This window comes from Schistocerca piceifrons, chromosome 4, assembly GCF_021461385.2.
Source record: "Schistocerca piceifrons isolate TAMUIC-IGC-003096 chromosome 4, iqSchPice1.1, whole genome shotgun sequence".
In the NCBI taxonomy this organism is placed as follows: domain Eukaryota; kingdom Metazoa; phylum Arthropoda; class Insecta; order Orthoptera; family Acrididae; genus Schistocerca; species Schistocerca piceifrons.
The window spans coordinates 180,222,873-180,244,798 of record NC_060141.1 but is presented as its reverse complement, the minus strand read 5'-3'; the positions used below and the strand labels follow the sequence as shown (position 1 = coordinate 180,244,798).

The window sequence follows — 21,926 nt, the reverse complement described above, 5'->3', positions numbered from 1 at the left end:
TCACGGAGACTTTTTGCGGATGATGCTGTGGTATATCGAGAGGTTGTAACAATGGAAAATTGTACTGAAATGCAGGAGGATCTGCAGCGAATTGACGCATGGTGCAGGGAATGGCAATTGAATCTCAATGTAGACAAGTGTAATGTGCTGCGAATAAATAGAAAGAAAGATCCCGTATCATTTAGCTACAATATAGCAGGTCAGCATCTGGAAGCAGTTAATTCCATAAATTATCTGCGAGTACGCATTAGGAGTGATTTAAAATGGAATGATCATATAAAGTTGATCGTTGGTAAAGCAGATGCTAGACTGAGATTCATTGGAAGAATCCTAAGGAAATGCAAACGGAAAACAAAGGAAGTAGGTTACAGTACGCTTGTTCGCCCACTGCTTGAATACTGCTCAGCAGTGTGGGATCCGTACCAGATAGGGTTGATAGAAGAGATAGAGAAGATCCAACGGAGAGCAGCGCGCTTCGTTACAGAATCATTCAGTATTCGCGAAAGCGTTACGGAGATGACAGATAAACTCCAGTGGAAGACTGCAGGAGAGACGCTCAGTACTTCGGTACGGGCTTTTGTTGAAGTTTCGAGAATACACCTTCACCGAGGAGTCAAACAGCATATTGCTCCCTCCTACGTATATCTCGCGAAGAGACCATGAGGATAAAATTAGAGAGATTAGAGCCCACACAGAGGCATACCGACAACCCTTCTTTCCACGAACATTGCGAGACTGCAATAGAAAGGAGAACCGATAAGGTACTCGAGGTACCCTCCCCACACACCGTCAGGTGGCTTGTGGAGTGTGGATGTAGATGTAGATGTACTGTTTTATACCCTACTGTAATCATAAATTTTTCAAGGGTTGGTAAAATAGATTAAACCACCTAAACGTTATAGAATGTTTAAAAATAATAATGTTCCCAAATGAGCCAGCAGTGTACACAGACTTGTCAGCCGTAGCACAGAGTTGCGCGCGTAGCCTGAGCGCCGGTGCCCTTTTTTGACAGTGTTGGACAACGGCGCGTGGAGGCGGCGCGCACCGCCCCTCTGGTCGCTGCTGATGGCCTCCGCCACCGCCCTCGCAGCCGCCGGGGCCAGCCTCTCCAGCTCCGCCGCCCGCTGCTGAGGACTCAGGTACGCACCATATGCTCTCTTGCTGCATTCGCTGGGGCCTGTATCTAAAAGGTCGACGTCATTATGTAGTTTGTTGTAATGTCTGGCACTTAAATAAACATGAAATCATTTAACTGGTCGAATGACTGCGAAATAACGATTCTAATGGTATTACAAACCTCATCGACAAAAAATTAGTCTCCTCTCAAACACAGTGGGTGCTTTGGAACACTGTAGACAGTGTAGGACTCGTGCCGGGTATCTTCCACAGCTGTCGTTAATGGTGGCAATGAAGTGGTGTGGATGTGTCAGTCTGTTAGACAAACTAAGGGTAATGAGACAGGTCAACGTTGAGATGTGACAAATTGGCAGAAACGAGCTGTTGTGTAAGGACTTATAATGACCAAACCTTGAACAGTGGTAGTGAAAATATCCCAAGAGACAACAAGAGTATAGGAGTGGCACGTCTTTTCGACGACAATCAGTTTCAAACCCGACTGCAATTGCTGCCAGTGAATGTAGGCTCATCACAAATTGTTTCCGAACACTGCGAAGAAAATTGCCTGAAACTGAAATTTGGGATCGGGTTCATTGCAAAGGACTATTGTTCACAGCGGCAGAAAAAGATGCCCATCTTTAGTGAGTAAGTCTTTTGATTCATCAGTTTTCCTCATTACACAGTTGCTCTTGCACGCTACGTCCTCATTATTTATTGAATGTATTCCAATCACTGTCATCTCCTATAGTTTTTACTCCACAGAGCTCCCTCTATTAGCATAGAAGCTATTTTACATTGTCATAACACGTGTCCTGTCAGTCCGCGACCTCTTCTTTTTAGTTTCATCCGCATGTTCCTATCTTCGTCGAGTATACGGGGAAGAGCATCATTCCTCGTTCTACCTAATATTTCACACCCATCCATAACACAGCAACTGAAACAATTTAATTCTATTTATTTTCGGTTTCCCTATAGTCCATGATTTACTACCGTACGATTCTGTGCTTGAAAAGTACATTTTAAAATGTTTCTTCCTCAAATTGTGGTTTATATTTGATACTAATAGGCTTTTTTCATCACGAATGTTCTCTTTACCTGTGCTAGTCTCCTATTTATGTCCTCCTTGCCTCGTCCATCATACGTTTGTTGCTTCTGTGGTAGAAGAATGTTTGATTTTATCTAATTGTTGGTCACAAGTTTTGATGCCAAGTTTCTTTTATTCTCATTTCTGCCACTCCTCATAGTTTTCGTCTATGTATTCTCAAGCCAATTGCAGTACTCATTAGCCAGATCATTTCGTTTACGAGGTCACATATTTATTTCCTATATTTCACAGAATGCAATGATGACATTAGGGTATCGTGTCATTGATATCTTCTCACTCTTGAACTCGACCCCATTCTCTTAACTTCCATTGTTTCCACCATTGCTTCCTCTGTGTGTGGGTTGAACAGTAGGGGCAAAGTACTAGATCCTTGTAGGACAACCTTTTTAACCGGGGAACATTTTTCTTGCTCTTCTGCTCTTATACTTCCATCCTGATACTTGTACAGATTGTGTTTATTCGTCTTCTCTTACAGCTTATTCCTGTTTCTCTCAAAATTTCTGACTTTTTGCCTCATTTTATGTTCTCGAATGTTTTTTCCCGTGTCGATATATCCGATGAAGGTGTCTCGATTTTTCTTAAGTCTTGCTGCCATTGTCAAGCACATAGTCACCACCTTTCCTAAAGCTATATGGGCCATACAATACTGGAATTGCGAAGTATCTAACTTCAGGCATGTATTGTGGTCTGATTAGTTACGGTTTTGCCTCTTTTAAAATAGCGCTAGGTCTAGAATTCCCAACGTCCCAAAGAGACGCTTAATCCTTCGTGGGTGGAAGGCGAAATTCGGGTGTGGGGCGGTCCTGTGATGCTTTGGGGGTGTTTCTCGGATCACGACTTGTACCCATCATTCAAGTCACCTTGAACGTGAGCCAGGGAGTTTAGTTTAACATTCAGGTGTTGTCCTTCCTTTTGCTTCTGAGTAATGAGTATTCCGAAACACTAGAGAGAGGAGAACAGCGCGTTTACACGACTGTGCGCCTTCGTTCTTGATTTGACACCGCATCGCATTTCGACTGGACCACTGTATCACACGATCGTACTTCTATAGGAAACGTGTGGCGTTACGCGGAACAATCTGTAACATCACTCAGTTTGGTATCTCTATGAGGAAGGTACAAAAGGAAACTGAAACAAGCGGAAAGATTTACATTTTCACCAAACGAGAGTGGGAAGCAGTAGTGTCATATGTCAGTGAGGAATTTAAGCTTTTAGCCTAGGACATGAGCGTGTAGAGAAACTATAGGTCAAGTTTAAGTGAATAGTTGACTACGAAATCGACAGACTCACTTCTAGTAGAACATAGGAGAGAGCATCCATAGCATAATGTCACTGTAAATAAATAGAGACTCCTGCAGAATGGGTATTAAAAGTAATATGGCGCTATGGATATAGAGATGCTGATCAAAACGCGTTTGGCAATCAAGGCAGCAGTGCCTGAAGTTTTCAGTCACTACTTCACCGGAATATTGTCGAAAAATCTTTAACAAAACCCAAAGGATTTCTCTTCGTATGTCTAGTCACTCATGGACAAGGCAGAAACAGAAATTGACAGTAGCAAACCAAAAGCAGAAATGGTTAACTTTGCGTCCAATGTTCCCTCACGAAGGAAAACCCAAGAGACTTGCCTCGATTTCATCCAAGTAGCACGGAAAAGGTGAGTAAATAAATATTAGTGTGAGTGGCGTTTAGAAACAGCTGGAATCGTTAAAACTGGACAAAGCCCCAGGGCGAAATGAAATCCCTAGAAGATTCTACACCCAGTTTGCGGCTGAATTAGTCCCTCTGTTAATTATATCGCAGATCCAGCGAACAAAACACCGTGCCTAGTAGCTGGAAGAAACCATAGATCACACCAGTATACAAGGAGGGTCGCAGGAGTGACCCACAGAACTATCCTCAACATCCTTTTGTTGTAGAATCTTAGAACACATTCTGAATTCAGACGTAATGAGGTATGTGGAACAGAATTGCTTCGTCCATCCTAAGCAGCACAGATATCGAAAACATAGATCATGTTAAATGCAGCTCGCACTTTTCTCACGTAAAATCCTGAAAGCCATAGATCAATGCAGTCAAGCAGATACAGTATTTCTCGGTATCCGAAAAGCATTTGACTCACTACCAGAGAAACGCTTATTAACAAAAGTACATCGTGTGTGGTATCAGACGAAATGTGTGACTGGACTGAGGATTTTTTGGTAGGGAGGACTCTGCATGTTATCTTGGATGGACAGTCATCGACAGGTGCAGACGTAACTTCGGGTGTAACCCAGGAAGTGTGTTGGGACCCTTCCTGTTCATGTTGTATAATAACGATCTTGCGGACAATAGGAAACAAGTCTTTTCGCAGGTAACGATGTTATCTGCAGTGAAGCAAAGTCGGAAGAAAACTGTACAAATATTCAGTCAGACCTTGATAAGATTCCAAGATGGTGGAAAGACTAGCAAATTTCCTATAAGTGCTTAGATATGTAAAATTATGTTGTTGACAAAACAAAAATCACGCTGTCATATGAATATAATATCAGTGAATCTGTAACGTTATACAAATACATGGCTGTAACACTTAATAAGGACTTGAAACGTAACGGTCACTTAGGCTCAGTCACGGGAAAAGCAGGTACTAGACTTCGGTTTATTGGTAAAAGACTAGGAAAATGCAACCAGACTACAAACGAGATCGCTTACGAATCACGCATGCGACCCATCCCAGAATACTGCTCAAATATCAGAGACCCGTACAAATTAAGGCTAGCAGGGGATATTGAATGTATACGGAGAAGGGCAGCACAAATGTTCAGAGGTTTCCAGAATGAGATTTTCATTCTGCAACGGTTTGTTTGACTCACGGTAGTGTGTCACGGATATTATGCCAGAGCTGAACTGTCAGAATCTTGAAGATAGACGGAAACCTTCCTGAGAAAGTCTACTAATAAAATTTCAAGAACCGACTTTAAATGATGACTGCAGAAATATACTAAAACCTCCTACATATTGCTCCCACAGGGATCGTGAGAACAATTATATAAATTACAGCACGCACATAGGCATTTAAACAGTCATTCTTACTGCGCTCCATATGTGACTAACGGAGTTGTTAGATGTCTTCCGGAGGGATATAGCGCCTAATTAGGGACTTACCCATAATGATCCAAACGTTCTCAGTTGGGGAGAGACCTTGATGGTGAAGACAGGGTTTTCCAAGCACGGAGACAAACAACAGAAACTCTCGCAGTGTGCTCGGGATGGCTTCCCGTGAATTGTAAGAAGTTGGGGATTAGAATATCGTCCACGTACTGCTGTGCTGTAACGTCGGATTCTGTAATATCCGGAAGAAATGCTACCGCTGTGATTGGAACGGAACAGTTTGTATGCTGGTCTGATCTCACTCGCACTTCTTCGCATGCACAAATTTACAAACGGTGGCATTAAGGTGCAAAAAAGATTCTCCTTTTTCTTTTAAAGTTCGCCTCTTTCCTCGGAATTCTTGAAAGAACTTTTTCAAGTCTGTATTTTCCAAATCAATTTCTTTTGAAATAAGTTTGTACATTAGGATAGAAACTTATCTCTCGGTACTAAAAATTCAAGCATGAAACATCGACTTGTCAATATTCAGTCATTTCGACAAGGGAAGAGTCTTGAATCTTGGGACGCTATTCGGACTATCGCCTCTACCCACCTCAGGTAATAGAACTTTGATATATTTTCTTAAAGCTTACAAAGGTGCTCCGGAAAATTAAGTTTTTTAATGCAAAAACATGTTTCAAGGTGCAACAGTGTCATGTACCTAAGAATAACTACTTGACTGAAATTTAAAACTATTCTGTCGAGAAGGTTTACTCTTGAAATTTAAACGAGCTCTTTCCAGGAAGTCGGACAACATATTACTTTCTCCCACACACATATTGCGTAGCGCTGACGAAGAAAAAATTCGAGAAATTAGAGCCTATACGGAGGCTTACTGACAGTCATTCTTCCCACGCGCCATCCGCGAATGGAACAGGTAGGAGGATCAGTTAGTGGTACCAGAAGTATCCCCTACTGGGTGGCTTGCGGAATACAATGTATATGCAGATGTAGAAAATCTTTTCAATATTGTATTCCATCTTGTATCTGTTACAAAAAAAAAAAAAAAAGGGCTCTGAGCACTATGGGAATTAACATCTGAGGTCATCAGTCCCCTAGAACTTAGAACTACTTAAACCTAACTAACCTAAGGACAGCACACACATCCGTGCCCGAGGCAGGATTCGTACCTGTGACGGTAGCAGTCGCGCGGTTCCGGACTGAAGCGCCTAGAACCGCTCGGCCACCGCGGCCGGCTTGTATCTGTTACATTATGCCAACTACCTTTCCGCAGTGGTAACAATGGTTCCCGTCAGATCACCGAAGTTAAGCACTGACGGGATTGGCTAGCACTTGGACCGTCCCGGTCTGCCGAGTGCTTCTGGCAAGCCGGGTGCGTTCAGCCATTATGAGGCCAGATGAAGAGCTGCTTCACTGAGAAGTAGCGGCACTGGTCAACAAAGCTGACAACGGCTGGGAGAGCGGTTTGCTGACGACATGCCCCTCTGCATTAGCACTCGGTGACGCTTAGGGCCTGAGGATGACCAGCAACTGGTCGGTCCTGTTAGACATTCATGGCCTGTTCGGACAGTGTGTTTGTTACCTGTTACATTACTGTGACACACACCAATAAGTCATAGTAAGCATAAGTAATATCAAAACCCAGTTGCAAGTTAAATACATTTTGAAACTGAAGCTGTTGTAAGGAGACACAGTTTTCCATTATCAAGATAGGTAAAATTGTTAAGACATTGAAGAACCTCATTTAATTTGCAAGGTAGAAAGTATTCTTCTGCATCAAAGTACAGGAAGATGCTCGAGCGGCTAAGTATTGAGTTACCCTTCAGATGCTGTACGACTAATTTCAAAAACATATAGACTTACTTTCCAAAAAATTCTTTAAGAGTAGAATTAACAGTACGTTCCAAATAAAAAAAACTTCAAAATCCGTCCGAACAGGCGTCGGAAGACCATAACACCGACAGGCCGATAGACGTTACTGGGTGGGGATGCGGAGAGGTATGCGGTCAGCACACCAGTCTCCCGGCTGTTGCCAGCTTTCGTGACCCAAACATTCCAAATATCTTTAACATATTATACAAAATTACAATGTCTAGACCTCGATATATTTGCGAAAGCCGCACTACACAACCTCGTGTCTAGAAACAACCAAAACCGTGGAAACTGGCGGATGCTGCTTATGGTGGACTCTAGTGCATATTCCTTCATGTAATTATAAAACCAGTTACTAGACTAAACTGCTAACCAAAGCACGTCCTGTGTTCCTAGGTACATTATCCTGTAGGTACGACAGTTTCCCATTCATCCCATTAAAGTACTGATGTGCTAAGCGTTGGTGGATTATGAAAAGTGAATTTAGAAAACTTAATTTGTGTTGAAAATGGCTGAAAATTAACAATACTTTAACAGAGACACATAAATTTTATAAATCATTTGATCATCAAGAAAAGAATAAAAATGGTTGTATATGGAAAGAAGAACTGGATATCACATACATTTACGTAAATCGTCATAACAGTGCCAGCAGAAAACCAGAGGCATTCACAAAGTCCTATCAGACGCAGTTCAGTTGCGCACCACACATGCACTATGTGATCAAAAGTATCTGGACACGTGGTAGAAAATGACCTACAAGATCGTGGCACCCTCCATGCGTAATGCTGGAATTCAGAATGGTGTTGGCCCAACCTTAGCCCTGATGACAGGTTCCACTCTCGCAGGTATACTTTCAATTAGATGCTGTAAGGTTTCTTGGGGAATGACAGCCTATTCTTCACGGAGTGCTGCACTGAAGAGGGGTTTCAACGTCGGTCGGTGAGGCCCGGCCCGAAGTCGCCGTTCTGGTCAGGACTCTGTCCAGGCCAGTCCATTACAGGGACGTTATTGTCGTGCAACCGCTCCGCCACAGGCCGTGCATTATGAACAGGTGCTCGATCGTCTTGAAAGATGCAGTCGCCATCCCCGAATTGCTCTTCAACAGTGGGAAGCAAGAAGGCCTGTGCTGTGATAGTGCCACGCAAAACAACAAGGGGTTCAAGCCCCCTCTATGAAAAACACGACAATACCATAACACCACTGCCTCCGGATTTTACTGTTGGCACTACACATGCAGTCAGATGTCGTTCACCTGGCATTCGCCATACCCACACGCAGCAATCGGATCGCCATATTGCGTACCGTGAGGCATCACTCCACACAACGTTTTTCCACTGTTCAATGATCCAATGATTGCTCTCCTTATACCAAGCAAGGCATCGTTTGGCATTTAGCAGCGTGACATGGCTTATCAGCAGCCACTCGACAATGAAATCGAAGTTTTCTCACCTCCCGCCCAACAGTCATAGTACGAGGGTCACTCCAAAAGAAATGCATACCATTTTTTAAAAAAATCCATCTTTTATTCAACATGTTTTAAAGTTTTACCGTGTGTAGATACACCCTTTAGGAACAATATTTTCATTTCTCCAAATAATTTCCATCCCTCCCAACTGCCTTACGCCATCTAGGAACCAGCGCCTGTATACCCGCACGGTGAGCCAGGTCAGGACTGTAAGGCGGGTGTTTCAGTGTTGTCCATCCAAGTTTTGTGATCGCTTCCATGGTTTTTTGATTGACATGTGGCCGTGCATTGTCGCGCAACAGCAGAACATCTTGCTTTTGCCGATGTGGTTGAACACGACTCAGTCGAGCTTGAAGTTTCTTCAGTGACGCCACATACGCATCAGAATTTATGGTGGTTCCACTTGGCATGATGACCACAAGCAAGAGTCCTTCGGAATCGAAACACACCGTAGCCAGAACTTATCCAGCAGAAGGTGTGGTTTCGAATTTCTTTTTCTCCTTGGGTGAATTTGCATGACGCCACTCCACTGACTGCCTCTTCTTGTCTGGTGAAAAATGATGGTGTCATGTTTCATCACCTGTCACAATTCTTCCAAGAAATTCATCTCCACCATTCTCGTACTGTTCCAAAAGTTCGCTGCATACCGTTTTCCTTGTTTTTTTTGTGAGCCACTGTCAACATCCTGAAAACCCACCTGTCACAAACCTTTTTTAACGCCAACACTTTCAGTATTCTACGAATACTTACTTCCCCTATCCCAACGTAGCGTGACAATTCGTTCACTGTGATGCCACTGTCAGCAGTCACCAATTCGTTAACTGCACATTGTCTGGAGTGTGTGCAGTACGAGGCCTGCCGCTGCGAGGACAATTCTCAATATTGCCTTGCCCGCTTTCATCACGAAACCTGCTTGCCCACCGACTAACTGTACTGCGATCGACAGCAGCATCTCGATACACCTTTTTCAACCTGTTGTGGATGTTTCCCATTGTCTCGTTTTCACAGCGCAGGAATTCTATGGCAGCACGTTGCTTCTGACGAACGTCAAGTGTAGCAGCCATCTTGAAGACATGCTGTGACGGCGCCACTCACGGGGACAAGTTGAACTAAGTTTGAAAACAAGCGGGATGGATGTATCTACACACTGTAAAATTTTCACACATGCAAAATGAAAACTGAATTATTACAAAAATAGTGTGCATTTCTTTTGGGTGACCCTCGTACTTGCAGTGGATTTTGATACAGTCTAGAATTCCTGTGTAATGATCTGGATATATGTCTGCCTGTTACACATTACGAACCTATTCACCTGTCGGCTGTCTCTGTCCGTCAACAGATGAGGTCAGCCTGTACACTTTTGTGCTGTACGTGTCCCTTCACGTTTCCACTTCACTATCACATCGGAAACAGTGGACCTGGGCATGTTTAGGTGTGTGGAAATCTCGCGTACAGATTTATGACACAAGTGAGACCCAATCACCTGACCACATGCGAAGTCCGTGAGTTCCACGGAGCGCCCCATTCCACTCCCTCACGATGTCTAATGTCTACTGATGTCGCTGATATGGAATACCTGACAGTAGGTGGTACCACAATGCACCTAATATGAGAAACGTGTGTTTATGGAGTTTCTGGATACTTTTGATCACATAGTGAATATGGCACAGAAGTAAGGGACAACGTACTACTTGTACTCGAGTAGCGCCCTCCACGCAATATACAGTTGTTGTTGTTGTGGTCTTCAGTCCTGAGACTGGTTTAATGCAGCTCTCCATGCTACTCTATCCCGTGCAAGCTTCTTCATCTCCCATTAGGTAATGCAACCTACATCTTTCTGAATCTGCTTAGTGTATTCATCTCTTGGTCTCCCTCTACGATATCTACCCTCCACGCTGGCCTCCAATACTAAATTGGTGATCCCTTGATGCCTCAGAACATGTCTAACCAAGCGATCCCTTCTTCTAGTCCGTTGTGCCACAAACTTCTCCTCTCCCCAATCCTATTCAATACCTCCTCATTAGTTATACGATCTACCCATCAGCATTCTTCTGTAGCAGCACATTTCGAAAGCTTCTATTCTCTTCTTGTCCAAACTATTTATCGTCCATGTTTCACTTCCATACATGGCTACACTCCACACAAACACTTTCAGAAACGACTTCCTGACACTTAAATCTATACTCGATGTTATCAAATTTCTCTTCTTCAGAAATGCTTTCCTTGCCATTGCCAATCTACATTTTATATCCTCTCTACTTCGACCATCATCAGTTATTTTGCTCCCCAAATAGCTAAACGCCTTTACTATTTTAAGTGTCTCATTCCCTAATCTAATTCCCTCAGCATCACCCGACTTAATTCGACTACATTCCATTATCCTCGTTTTGCTTTTGTTGATGTTCATCTTATATCCGTTCCGTTCAACTGCTCTTCCAAGTCCTTTGCTGGCTCTGAGAGTATTACAATGTCATCGGCGAACCTCAAAGGTTTTATTTCTCCTCCATGGATTTTAATACCTACTCCGAATTTTTCTTTTGTTTCCTTCACTGCTTTCTCAATATACAGATTGAATAACATCGGGGATAAGCTACAACCCTGTCTCACTCCCTCCCCAACCACTGCTTCCCTTTTATGCCCCTGAACTCTTATAACTGCCATCTGGTTTCTGTACAAGTTGTAAATAGCTTTTAGCTCTCTGTATTTTACTCCTGCCACTTACAGAATTTGAAAGAGAGTATTCCAGTCAACATTGTCAAAAGCTTTCTCTAAGTCTACAAATGCTAGAAACGTAGGTTTGCCTTTCCTTAGTCTAGCTTCTAAGATAAGTCGTAGGGTCAGTATTGCCTCACGCGTTCCGATATTTCTACGGAATCCAAACTTATCTTCCCCGAGGTCAGCATCTACTTGTTTTTCCTTCCGTCTGTAAAGAATTTGTGATAGTATTTTGCAGCCGTGAATTATTAAACTGATAGTTCGGTAATTTTCACATCTGTCAACACCTGCTTTCTTTGGGATTGGAATTACTATATTCTTCTTGAAGTCTGAGGGAATTTCGCCTGTCCCATACATCTTGCTCACCAGATGGTAGAGGTTTGTCAGGAGTGGCTCTCCCAAGGCTGTCAGTAGTTCTAATGGAATGTTGCCTACGCCTGGGGCCTTGTTTCGACTCAGGTCTTTCAGTTCTTTGTCAAACTCTTCAAGCAGTATCATATCTCCCATTTCATCTACATGCTCTTCCATTTCCATAATATTGCCCTCAAGTACATCGCCCTTGTATAGACCCTCTATATACTCCTTCCACCTTTCTGCATTCTCTTCTTTGCTTAGAACTGGGTTCCCATCTGAGCTCTTGATATTCATACAAGTGGTTCTCCTTTCTCCAAAAGTCACTTTAATTCTCCTCTAGGCAGTATCTATCTTACCCCTAGTGAGATAAGCCTTTACATCCTTACATTTATCCTCTAGCCAACCCTACTTACCCATTTTGAACTTCCTGTCAATCTCATTTTTGAGACGTTTGTATTCCTTTTTGCCTGCTTCATTTACTGCATTTTTATATATTCTCCATTCATCAATTAAATTCAATGTTTCCTCTGTTACCCAAGGATTTCTACTAGCCCTCGTCTTTTTACCTACTTGATCGTCTGCTGCCTTCACTACTTCATTCCTGATAGCTACCCGTTCTTCTTCTACTGTATTTCTTTCTCCCATTCATGTCAATTGTTCCCTTATACTCTCCCTGAAACTCTGTACAACCTCTGGTTTAGGCAGTTTATCCAGGTCCCATCTCCTTAAATTACCACCTTTTTGTAGTTTCTTCAGTTTTAATCTACAGTTCATAACCAATAGATTGTGGTCAGAATCCACATCTGCCCCTGGAAATGTCTTACAATTTAAACCCTGGCTCCTAAATTTCTGTCTTACCATTATATAATCTATCTGAAACTTGTCAGTATCTCCAGGCTTCTTCCATGTATGCAACCTTCTTTTATGATTCTTGAACCAAGTGTTAGCCATGATTAAGTTGTGCTCTGTGCAAAATTCTACCAGATGGCTTCCTCTTTCATTTCTTACCCCCAATCCATATTCACCCACTATGTTTCCTTCCCTCCCTTTTCCCGCCGACGAATTCCAGTCACCCATGACTATTAAATTTTCGCCTCCCTTCACTACCTGAATAATTTCTTTTATTTCATCATACATTTCTTCAATTTCTTCGTCATCTGCAGAACGTGTTGGCATGTAAACTTGTACTACTGTGGTTGGCGTGGGCTTCGTATCTATCTTTGCCACAATAATGCGTTCACTATGCTGTTTGTAGTAGCTTACCCGCATTCCCATTTTCCTATTCATTATTAAACTTACTCCTGCATTACCCCTACTTGATTTTGTGTTTATAACCCTGTAGTCACCTGACCAGAAGTCTTGTTCCTCCTGCCACCGAACTTCACTAATTCCCACTATATCTAACTTTAACCTATCCATTTCCCTTTTTAAATTTTCTAACCTACCTGCCCGATTAAGGGATCTGACATTCCACGCTCCGATCAGTAGAACGCCAGTTTTCTTTCTCCTGATAACGACATCCTCTTGAGTAGTCCCCGCCCGGAGATCCGAATTGGGGGATTATTTTACCTCCGGAATATTTTACCCAAGAAGACGCCATCATCATTTATCCATACAGTAAAGCTGCAAGCACTCGGGAAAAATAACTGCCCTAGTTTCCCCTTGCTTTCAGCTGTTCGCAGTACCACAACAGCACGGCTGTTTTGGTTAGTGTTATAAGGCCAGATCAGTCAATCAACCAGACTGTTCCTCCGCAACTACTGAAAAGGTTGCTGCACCTCTTCAGGAACCACACGTTTATCTGGCCTCTCAACAGATATCCCTCCGTTGTGGTTGCACCTACGGTACGGCTGTCTGTATCGCTGAGGCACGCAAACCTCCCCACAAACGACAAGGTCCATGGTTCATTGGGGGGAGGGATATCACAGCCGACAGTCGGGGGATATCAAATACGTTTACGTAAATCGTCATAACATTGCAACCAGAAAAAAGAGGCAGTCACAAAGTCCTATCAGATGTAGATCAGTTGCGCACCACACATACACTATGTGATCAAAAGTATTCGGACATGCCGCTGAAAATGACCTACAAGTTCGTGGCGCCCTCCATCGGTAATGCTGGCATTCAGTGTGGTGTTGGCCCATCCTTAGCCCTGATGACATATTCCACTCTCGCAGGTATTTGTTCAATCAGGTGTTGGAAGGTTTCTTGGGCAATGGCAACCCTTTCTTGACGGAGTGCTGCACTGAGGAGAGGTATCAATGTCGGTCGGTGAGGCCCGGAACGAAATCAGTGTTCTGGTCAGGATTCTGTGCATGCCAGTCCATTACAGGGATGTTAGTGTCGTGTAACTACTCCGCCACAGGCCGTGCGTTATGATCAGGTGCTCGATCGTCTTGAAAGATGCAGTCGCCATCCCCGAATTGCTCTTCAACAGTGGGAAGCAAGAAGGCCTATGCTGTGATAGTGCCACGCAAAACAGCAAAGTGTTCAAGCCCCCTCTATGAAAAACAGTACCATATCATAACACCACCGCCTCCGAATTTTACTGTTGGCACTACACATGCTGGCAGATGACGTTCACCTGGCATTCGCCACACCCACACCCTGCCATCGGATCGCCATATTATGTACCGTGATGCATCACTCGACACAACGTTTTTCCACAGTTCAGTGGTCCAATGTTTACGCTCCTTATATCATGCAAGGCAACGTTTGACATTTAGTGGCGTGACGTGGCTTATGAGCAGCCACTCGGCAATGAAATTCAAGTTTTCTCACCTCCAGCCTAACCGTCATTGTACTTGCAGCTTGGAATTCGTGTGTGATGGTCTGGTAAGACGTCTGCCTATTACACATTACGGTCCTCTTCACCTGCCGGCTGTCTCTGTCCGTCAACAGACGAGGTCGGCCTGTACGCTTTTGTGCTGCACGTGTTCCTCCACGTTTCCACTCCACTATCACATCGTAAACAGTGGACCTGGGCACGTTTAGGAGTATGGAAATCTCGCGTACAGATGTATGACACATTTGATACACATTCGAAGTCCGTAAGTTCTGCGGAGCGCCCCATTCTACTCTCTCACGATGTCTAATGACTACTGATGTCGCTGATATGGAGTACCTGGCAGTAGGTGACAGCACAATGCATCTAATATGAATAACGTATGTTTTTGTGGGTGTGTAGATACTTTTGATCACACAGTGTATATGGCTCAGAAGTAAGGGAAAAGGTACTACTTGTACTCGAGTAGCGCCCTCCACGCATTATACAGTTGTTGTTGTTGTGGTCTTCAGTCCTGAGACTGGTTTAATGCAGCTCTCTATGCTACTCTATCCCGTGCAAGCTTCTTCATCTCCCATTAGGTAATGCAACCCATAGAAAGAAGGATCCTTTATTGTATGATTATATGAAAGCGGAACAAACGCTGGTAGCAGTTACTTCTGTAAAATATCTGGGCATATGCGTACGGAACGATTTCAAGTGGAATGGTCATATAAAATTAATTGTTGGTGAAGCCGGTGCCAGGTTGTGATTCATTGGGAGAGTCCTTAGAAAATGTAGTCCATCAACAAAGGAGGTGGCTTACAAAACACTCGGTCGTCCTATACTTGACTATTGCTCTTTCGTGTGGTACCGTACCAGGTGGGGTTGACAGAGGAGATAGAGAAGATCCAAAGAAGAGCGTCGCGTTTCGTCACAGGGTTATTTGGTAAGCATGATAGCGTTACGGAGACGTTTAGCGAACTCAAGTGGCAGACTCTGCAAGAGAGGCGCTCTGCATCGCGGTGTAGTCTGCTGTCAAGGTTTCGAGAGGGTGCGGTTCTGGATGAGGTATTGAATATATTGTTTCCCCCTACTAATACCTCCCGAGGAGATCACGAATGTAAAATTAGAGATATTCGAGCGCGCACGGAGGCTTTCCGGCAGTCGTTCTTCCCGCGAACCATACGCGAGTGGAACAGGAAAGGGAGGTACTGACAGTGGCACGTAAAGTGCCGTCAGCCACACACCGTGGGTGGCTTGCGGAGTATAAATGTATATGTAGATTTAGATGTACTCATGTTGAACTGAAATCAAAACTCCCACGCTGCAGGCAGTCGTTTATTGAAAATTACATGTGAGAACCTGATGACTGCTTTGTTTTAGTGGTCCAGGACTACCGTGTAACTCTAAGACCGCTTTGTGTCCGTGTGTTGCACAGGTCGGCACGAGCGCAGCCCGAGATCATCTTGTTGGAGGCGACCGGTGTCGACAGCGGCGCGCAGTCCACGGCGGCGCCAGAGACGGAAGCAGCGGCAGTGACTCCGCTGGACACAGGCGAGCAGTCGATGTCGTCGACGGCGATGCTGCGCGGACGAATGCCGGTGCTTCGAACTGAGCGCGCCCCGTGTCGCACGGCTGGCCGGATAGAGCAGCAACAAAAAAAGAGACTTCGTCAGAAATATTTTTGCTCTACTTTTTACATGGTTACCGATATGTAGTGTGTATTTTTTACCTACTGCTTTGTAATATATAATTATCTATTGTATAGAACTGCTAAATGTATCGACAGGGTAAAAAACATTAAAACTGATGCCAAAAATGTTGATAAGAATATTTGATTAAATATTTTCAAACTGTTATAAATAAATATTAATGTGTTGAAATGTAACAAAAAATCGATCATTTCATATATGCCTCTTATAATAATGTTGTTAAGTATTGATTATTTAACTAAGGTTACCATACATATGTTTCAATTCAAATTATAATATGTGATATCAGATTTAAAATATAATCCAGAACTGTGTTTTGAAATTGATATGTTTACTCCTTTTGGCTGATACCAAGTAGTGCCATGATAAATTCTGACTGAAGGCAGATGTTTCAAAATATATCTGCACTGACAAATCATTATTGTTACATCTTCCCATTTTTTTAAATTAATCAAGGCATTTTTGGAAAACAGCACAGAACAATTGATGGTAACAGTAAGGCCACAGAACAACGAGGAAATACCGCAGTCTACGTGTGTGGTAAATAAGATTCCTAGTCAGTGAACATATATGCCTATTACAGACGGAAGCGCACTATGGGTAGAAGCATTGCCCCAGTGCCACAAACAAATCAAACTTAAACCAGCTGCTCAATAAAATCCCACACCTTCTGATTCAAAGAGCCGCTACAATGCGGTACAAATGGGAACAGGAGCATCTTTACTCAAAATCACTTACACCATTTCGATGATGAACGTATACCTGCCCAAGTTGTTATATTCCCATACTGGCTAAAAAAATTTCTCTACTGGTGGGTGACACTCAGGATATATCCTAATGGTACATTAAAATTAACAATTCACAAGATCTTAGGTTGAGTTTTTGCAATATTAACTGTAGATATTAAATGTGAAATTGTGGTTCTCATTTGGTAAGAGCAAAGGTACGTTTTGACCCATGTGTGCCATATGAAATGCTGTTTACAGCTGAGTACTTAATGTAAATAAAGCAGTTACTAAGATCAGGCATAACATAATTTCTTTGCTCCAAATCATATTTTTACACATGTTTACACTGTTTGACAACTTTCACGTAATTTTTTTATTTTGAAAATAAACCATGATGTAAGTCATCTGGATAGACCAAAGTTTGAATCATTTCAAGAAACAATCGGTGTACTACGCTCCAAACCAGCTCTTACACTAGATTCGCCGAACATTCAGTTCTCTGGCAACTTTGTCCATCGAAGCACCTCATTTCCTTGTTATCTTCTGCGTAGGTCCCACAACCTCAGTAAGAGCATGACATTATTATAGTAAGTGTCTACACGGAAATGAGGTATGAAAAATGACATGATCTTTCCAGTTGTGTTATAATTATTTTATATGCACTACTAGTTTCGGACACACTCCATTTGCAACTGCATCTATAGTAACCGATGTGAACACAACGTTGTCAATTCGTTGAAAAATCGCGTTCCTTGCGTATCTTTGAAGATGACCGTTGACGACCGTGGATTGCACGAATCTGCGTGGCACACTGTTTTCTATTTTCCTTTTCTTTAATGGATTAACAACGACGTATCCTCATCGGTTTCTGTAGATGCACTTTGAGAATGGGCTGCAAGAAAGGGATTAAATACGCAATATCGTGGAATCATGTCATTTTTCTTACCTGATTTCTGTTTCGACGCATCATTTAACACACTTTGATGCATCCATCCACTAAAACGAAATATCATTGACTAACAAGTGAGCCTGTATTGTTACCAATAGCAAAAAAAACATCTATTACAGTTAGAAACTTTTAATTTCGTGAATGCAGCACGTTATGGCTAAAGAATTGGACCTGTTTAATAAATTTACCAAATTTTATTTTCCGTGAATGCAATACGTAGCAGATTTATGGTTTCAATCATTTCATACTTTTAAAATTCTACTCAAACACGTCAAACCATGCGCCACTCTCTGGGCTTTTGAAAGCGTTCTGATATGTTTTGTGATCTGTGTAACTGTAAATAACTGCTACTCTCTACAGAAGAGGAAACAGCAAATAGTTTTTATGTGTTATAATGAGTTCACTCATTTGGCCGCCACAGTAAGTGCCATTTGAATTCCCAGACATTTATCATAGATATTAAGTGATATATTGTACCAGATACGAGAAGCATTCTTTATACGTTTCCTGAATAAATGATACTTCGTGAACAGTTACTATTATACTTCTAAAATTCTTCATATAGTGCGAGAAGTGCAATCACTACTTTACATCTTGTTAAAGTTATGCAATTAATGTCTATAAATGAACTTACTGAGGAATTTACAGCTCTATAGAATGGGTAACAGCGTAGAGATGGTAATTCCGATGACAGCACGTAGCCGGCTGGAGTGGCCGAGCGGTTCTAGGCGCTACAGTCTGGAACCGCGTTACCACTACGGTCGCAGGTTCGAATCCTGACTCGGGCGTGGATGTGTGTGATGTCCTTAGGTTAGTTAGGTTTAAGTAGTTCTAAGTTCTAGTGGACTGATGACCTCAGAAGTTAAGTCCCATAGTGCTCAGAGCCATTTGAACCATTTTGACAGCACGTACTGTCTTCATTTTTATTGCTGACGGCTGTAATTAACGTATTAAGCTATTGAAAGCTAGCACCAACACATAATCTACTGTAAGACAACATTACTAAAGAACCTGACTAAGTAACCACCGTGTAGGATATCTTATTTGTCATTCCTCAAGAGATAATAGAAATGAAGCTGAGTCAAATGAAAACCGTAATTTTCAATAAAACCTATAGTCTGCTTAAAATGGTATAAAGTTTAGACAGAATCTTCCAAATGCTCAATGCAAGCTCTCCAGAGTCCTACAAAATTCCTAAACTTCCGTAGGAATGATTTTGTTTGACAACCTACGCAAAGAGTCGTGCACCACGAGACATACGGTCTTATCAGAATATACATTCCTCGCCCAGTGTTTCCATATGCTGCGCGCTCAAATTATTCTTGAGGCAGAGAGCTGGCTGAAAGGTGAAGTGGAAAGCTCTGAAATATTTAGCGGCTCGAGGAACGTATATCTGAAAGACAGATTAGACGCTACGAGAGTCGGAGTGTTCATCGAGCTCTTGATATTCATACAACTGGTTCTCTCTTCTCCAAAGGTCCCTTTAATTTTGCAGCTGGCAGTATCTATCTTACCCCTAGTGAGATAAGCCTCTACATCCTTACATTTGTCCTCTAGCCATCCCTGCTTAGCCATTTTGCACTTCCTGTCGATCTCTTGTTTGAGACGCTTGTATTCCTTTTTGCCTGCTTCATTTACTGCATTTTTATATTTCCACCTTTCATCAATTAAATTCAATATTTCTTCTGTTACCCAATGATTCCTACTAGCCCTCGTCTTTTTACCTACTTGATTCTCTGCTGCCTTCACTACTTCATCCCTCAAAGCTACACATTCTTCTTCTACTGTATTTTTCCCTATTCCTGTCAATTGTTCCTTAATGCTCTGCCTGAAACTCTGTACAGCCTTTGTTTTAGTCAGTTTATCCAGGTCGTATCTCCTTAAATTCCTATCTTTTTGCAGTTTTTTCAGTTTTAACCTACAGTTCATAACCAATAGTTTGTAGTCAGAGTCCACATCTGCCCCTGGAAATGCCCTACAATTTAAAACCTAGTTCCTAAATCTCTGTCTTACCATTATATATATATAATCTGATACCTTCTAGTATCTGCAGGCTTCTTCCATGTATACAGCCTTCTTTCATGATTCTTGAACCAAGTGTTAGCTATGATTAAGTTATGCTCTGTGCAAAATTCTACCAGGCTGCTCTTATCCCCAATTCATATTCACCTACTACGTTTCCTTCTCTTCCTTTTCCTACTAGCGAATTCCAGTCATCCATGGCTATTAAATTTCCGTCTCGCTTCACTATCTGAATAATTTCTTTTATCTCATTATACGTTTCATCAATTTCTTCGTCATCTGCAGAGCTAGTTGGCATATAAACTTGTACTACTGTAGTAGGCGTGAGCTTCGTGTCTATCTTGGCCACAATAACGCGTTCACTATGCTTACTCATATTAAACCCATTATTAAACCAACTCCTGCATCACCCCTATTTGATTTTGTATTGATAACCCTGTATTCACCTGACCAAAAGTCTTGTTCCTCCAGCCACCGAACTTCACCAATTCCCACTATATCTATCTTTAGCCTATCCATTTCCATTTTTAAATTTTCTTACTTACATTCCCGATTGAGGGATCTGACATTCCACGCTCCCACCCGTAGAACGCCAGGCTTCTTTCTACTGATAACGACGCCCACTTGAGTAGTCCCCTCCCGGAGATCCGAATGAGGGACTATTCTACCTCCAGAATATTTTACCCAAGAGGACGTCATCATCATTTAACCATACAGTAAAGCTGCATGCCCTGCGGAAAAATTACGGCTTTTGTTTCCCCTTGCTTTCAGCCGTTCGCAGTACCACAACAACACGGCTGTTTTGGTTAGTGTTACAAGGCCAGATCAGTCAATCATCCTGACTGTTGCCCCTTCAACTACTGAAAAGGCTGCTGCCCCTCTTCAGGAACCACACGTTTGTCTGGCCCCTCAGCAGATACCCCTGCGTTATGGTTGCACCTACGGTACGGCTGTCTGTATCGCTGAGTAACCGAAGAGCCAAGTAGAAGAACGCATACAGCTAGGTAAATCAAAGCAGTCGAACGCTCTCTTCTTTAAATCAGAAAACAATCAAGCGCCAAGGCCACACGTGAAACAATCACTAAAACAATCAATCCCGGGCAAGACAGTCATCTTAGAAACGGAAACAGAAGCAGATAAAAGGGAAATCATAGAAAAGAGAGCCCGAATAAAAGATATTAGATGCGAAGAACCGAGGAAATTCCGACCACTCCTTGCAGTGTATCAGGTTTTATTATATTTATTTATTTATTTATTTATTGTTCCGTGGGACAAAATTAAGGAGAAGTCTCCATGGTCATGGAACGAGTCAATATATGAAATTATAACACGATATTAGAAACAGATAAAATGAAATATAAAAAAGCATTCAGGTGACAAGTCGTAAATTTAAATGAAGAAAATCAACAATGTAACACTGGAATTTGCTTAATTTTTTAGCTCTTCCAGGAGCTCCTCGACAGAATAGAAGGGGAGAGCCATGAGGAAACTGTTCAGTTTAGACTTAAAAGTGTTTGGGCTACTGCTAAGATTTTTGAGTTCTTGTGGTAGCTTATTGAAAATGGATGCAGCAGAGTACTGCACTCCTTTCTGCACAAGAGTCAAGGTAGTGCATTCTACATGCAGATTTGATTTCTGCCTAGTATTAACTGAGTGAAAGCTGCTAACTCTTTGGAATAGGCTAACATTGCTAATAACAAACGACATTAAAGAAAATATATACTGTGAGGGCAATGTCAGAATTCCCAGATTTTTGAATGGGGGTCGACAAGTGGTTCTCGAACTTACACCACATATAGCTCGAACAGCCCGTTTTTGACCCAAAAATACCCTTTTTGAATGAGAAGAATTACCCCAAAAAATAATACCATACGACATAAGCGTATGAAAATATGCGAAGTAGACTACTTTTAGTGTTGAAGTGTCACTTATTTCAGATACTGTTCTAATGGTAAATAAAGCAGCATTTAGCTTCTGAACAAGATCCTGGACATGGGCTTTCCACAACAGCGTAGTATCTATCCGAAC

At 42.4% G+C, this 21,926-nt stretch overlaps 1 protein-coding gene across 2 annotated transcripts in view; it reads left to right on the top strand.

The window, feature by feature from the left end:
• The window catches only part of LOC124795320, a 485,179-nt gene extending 469,119 nt beyond the window's left edge, over nucleotides 1-16,060 (top strand). For both annotated transcript variants that reach the window (XM_047259291.1, XM_047259292.1), the window contains exons 6-7: nucleotides 1,013-1,139; nucleotides 15,926-16,060. In XM_047259291.1, the coding sequence (XP_047115247.1) occupies nucleotides 1,013-1,131 (119 nt within the window). In that variant the 3' untranslated portion in view covers nucleotides 1,132-1,139; nucleotides 15,926-16,060. The remainder of the gene's footprint in view (nucleotides 1-1,012; nucleotides 1,140-15,925) is intronic.
• Nucleotides 16,061-21,926: the final 5,866 nt, after the last annotated feature.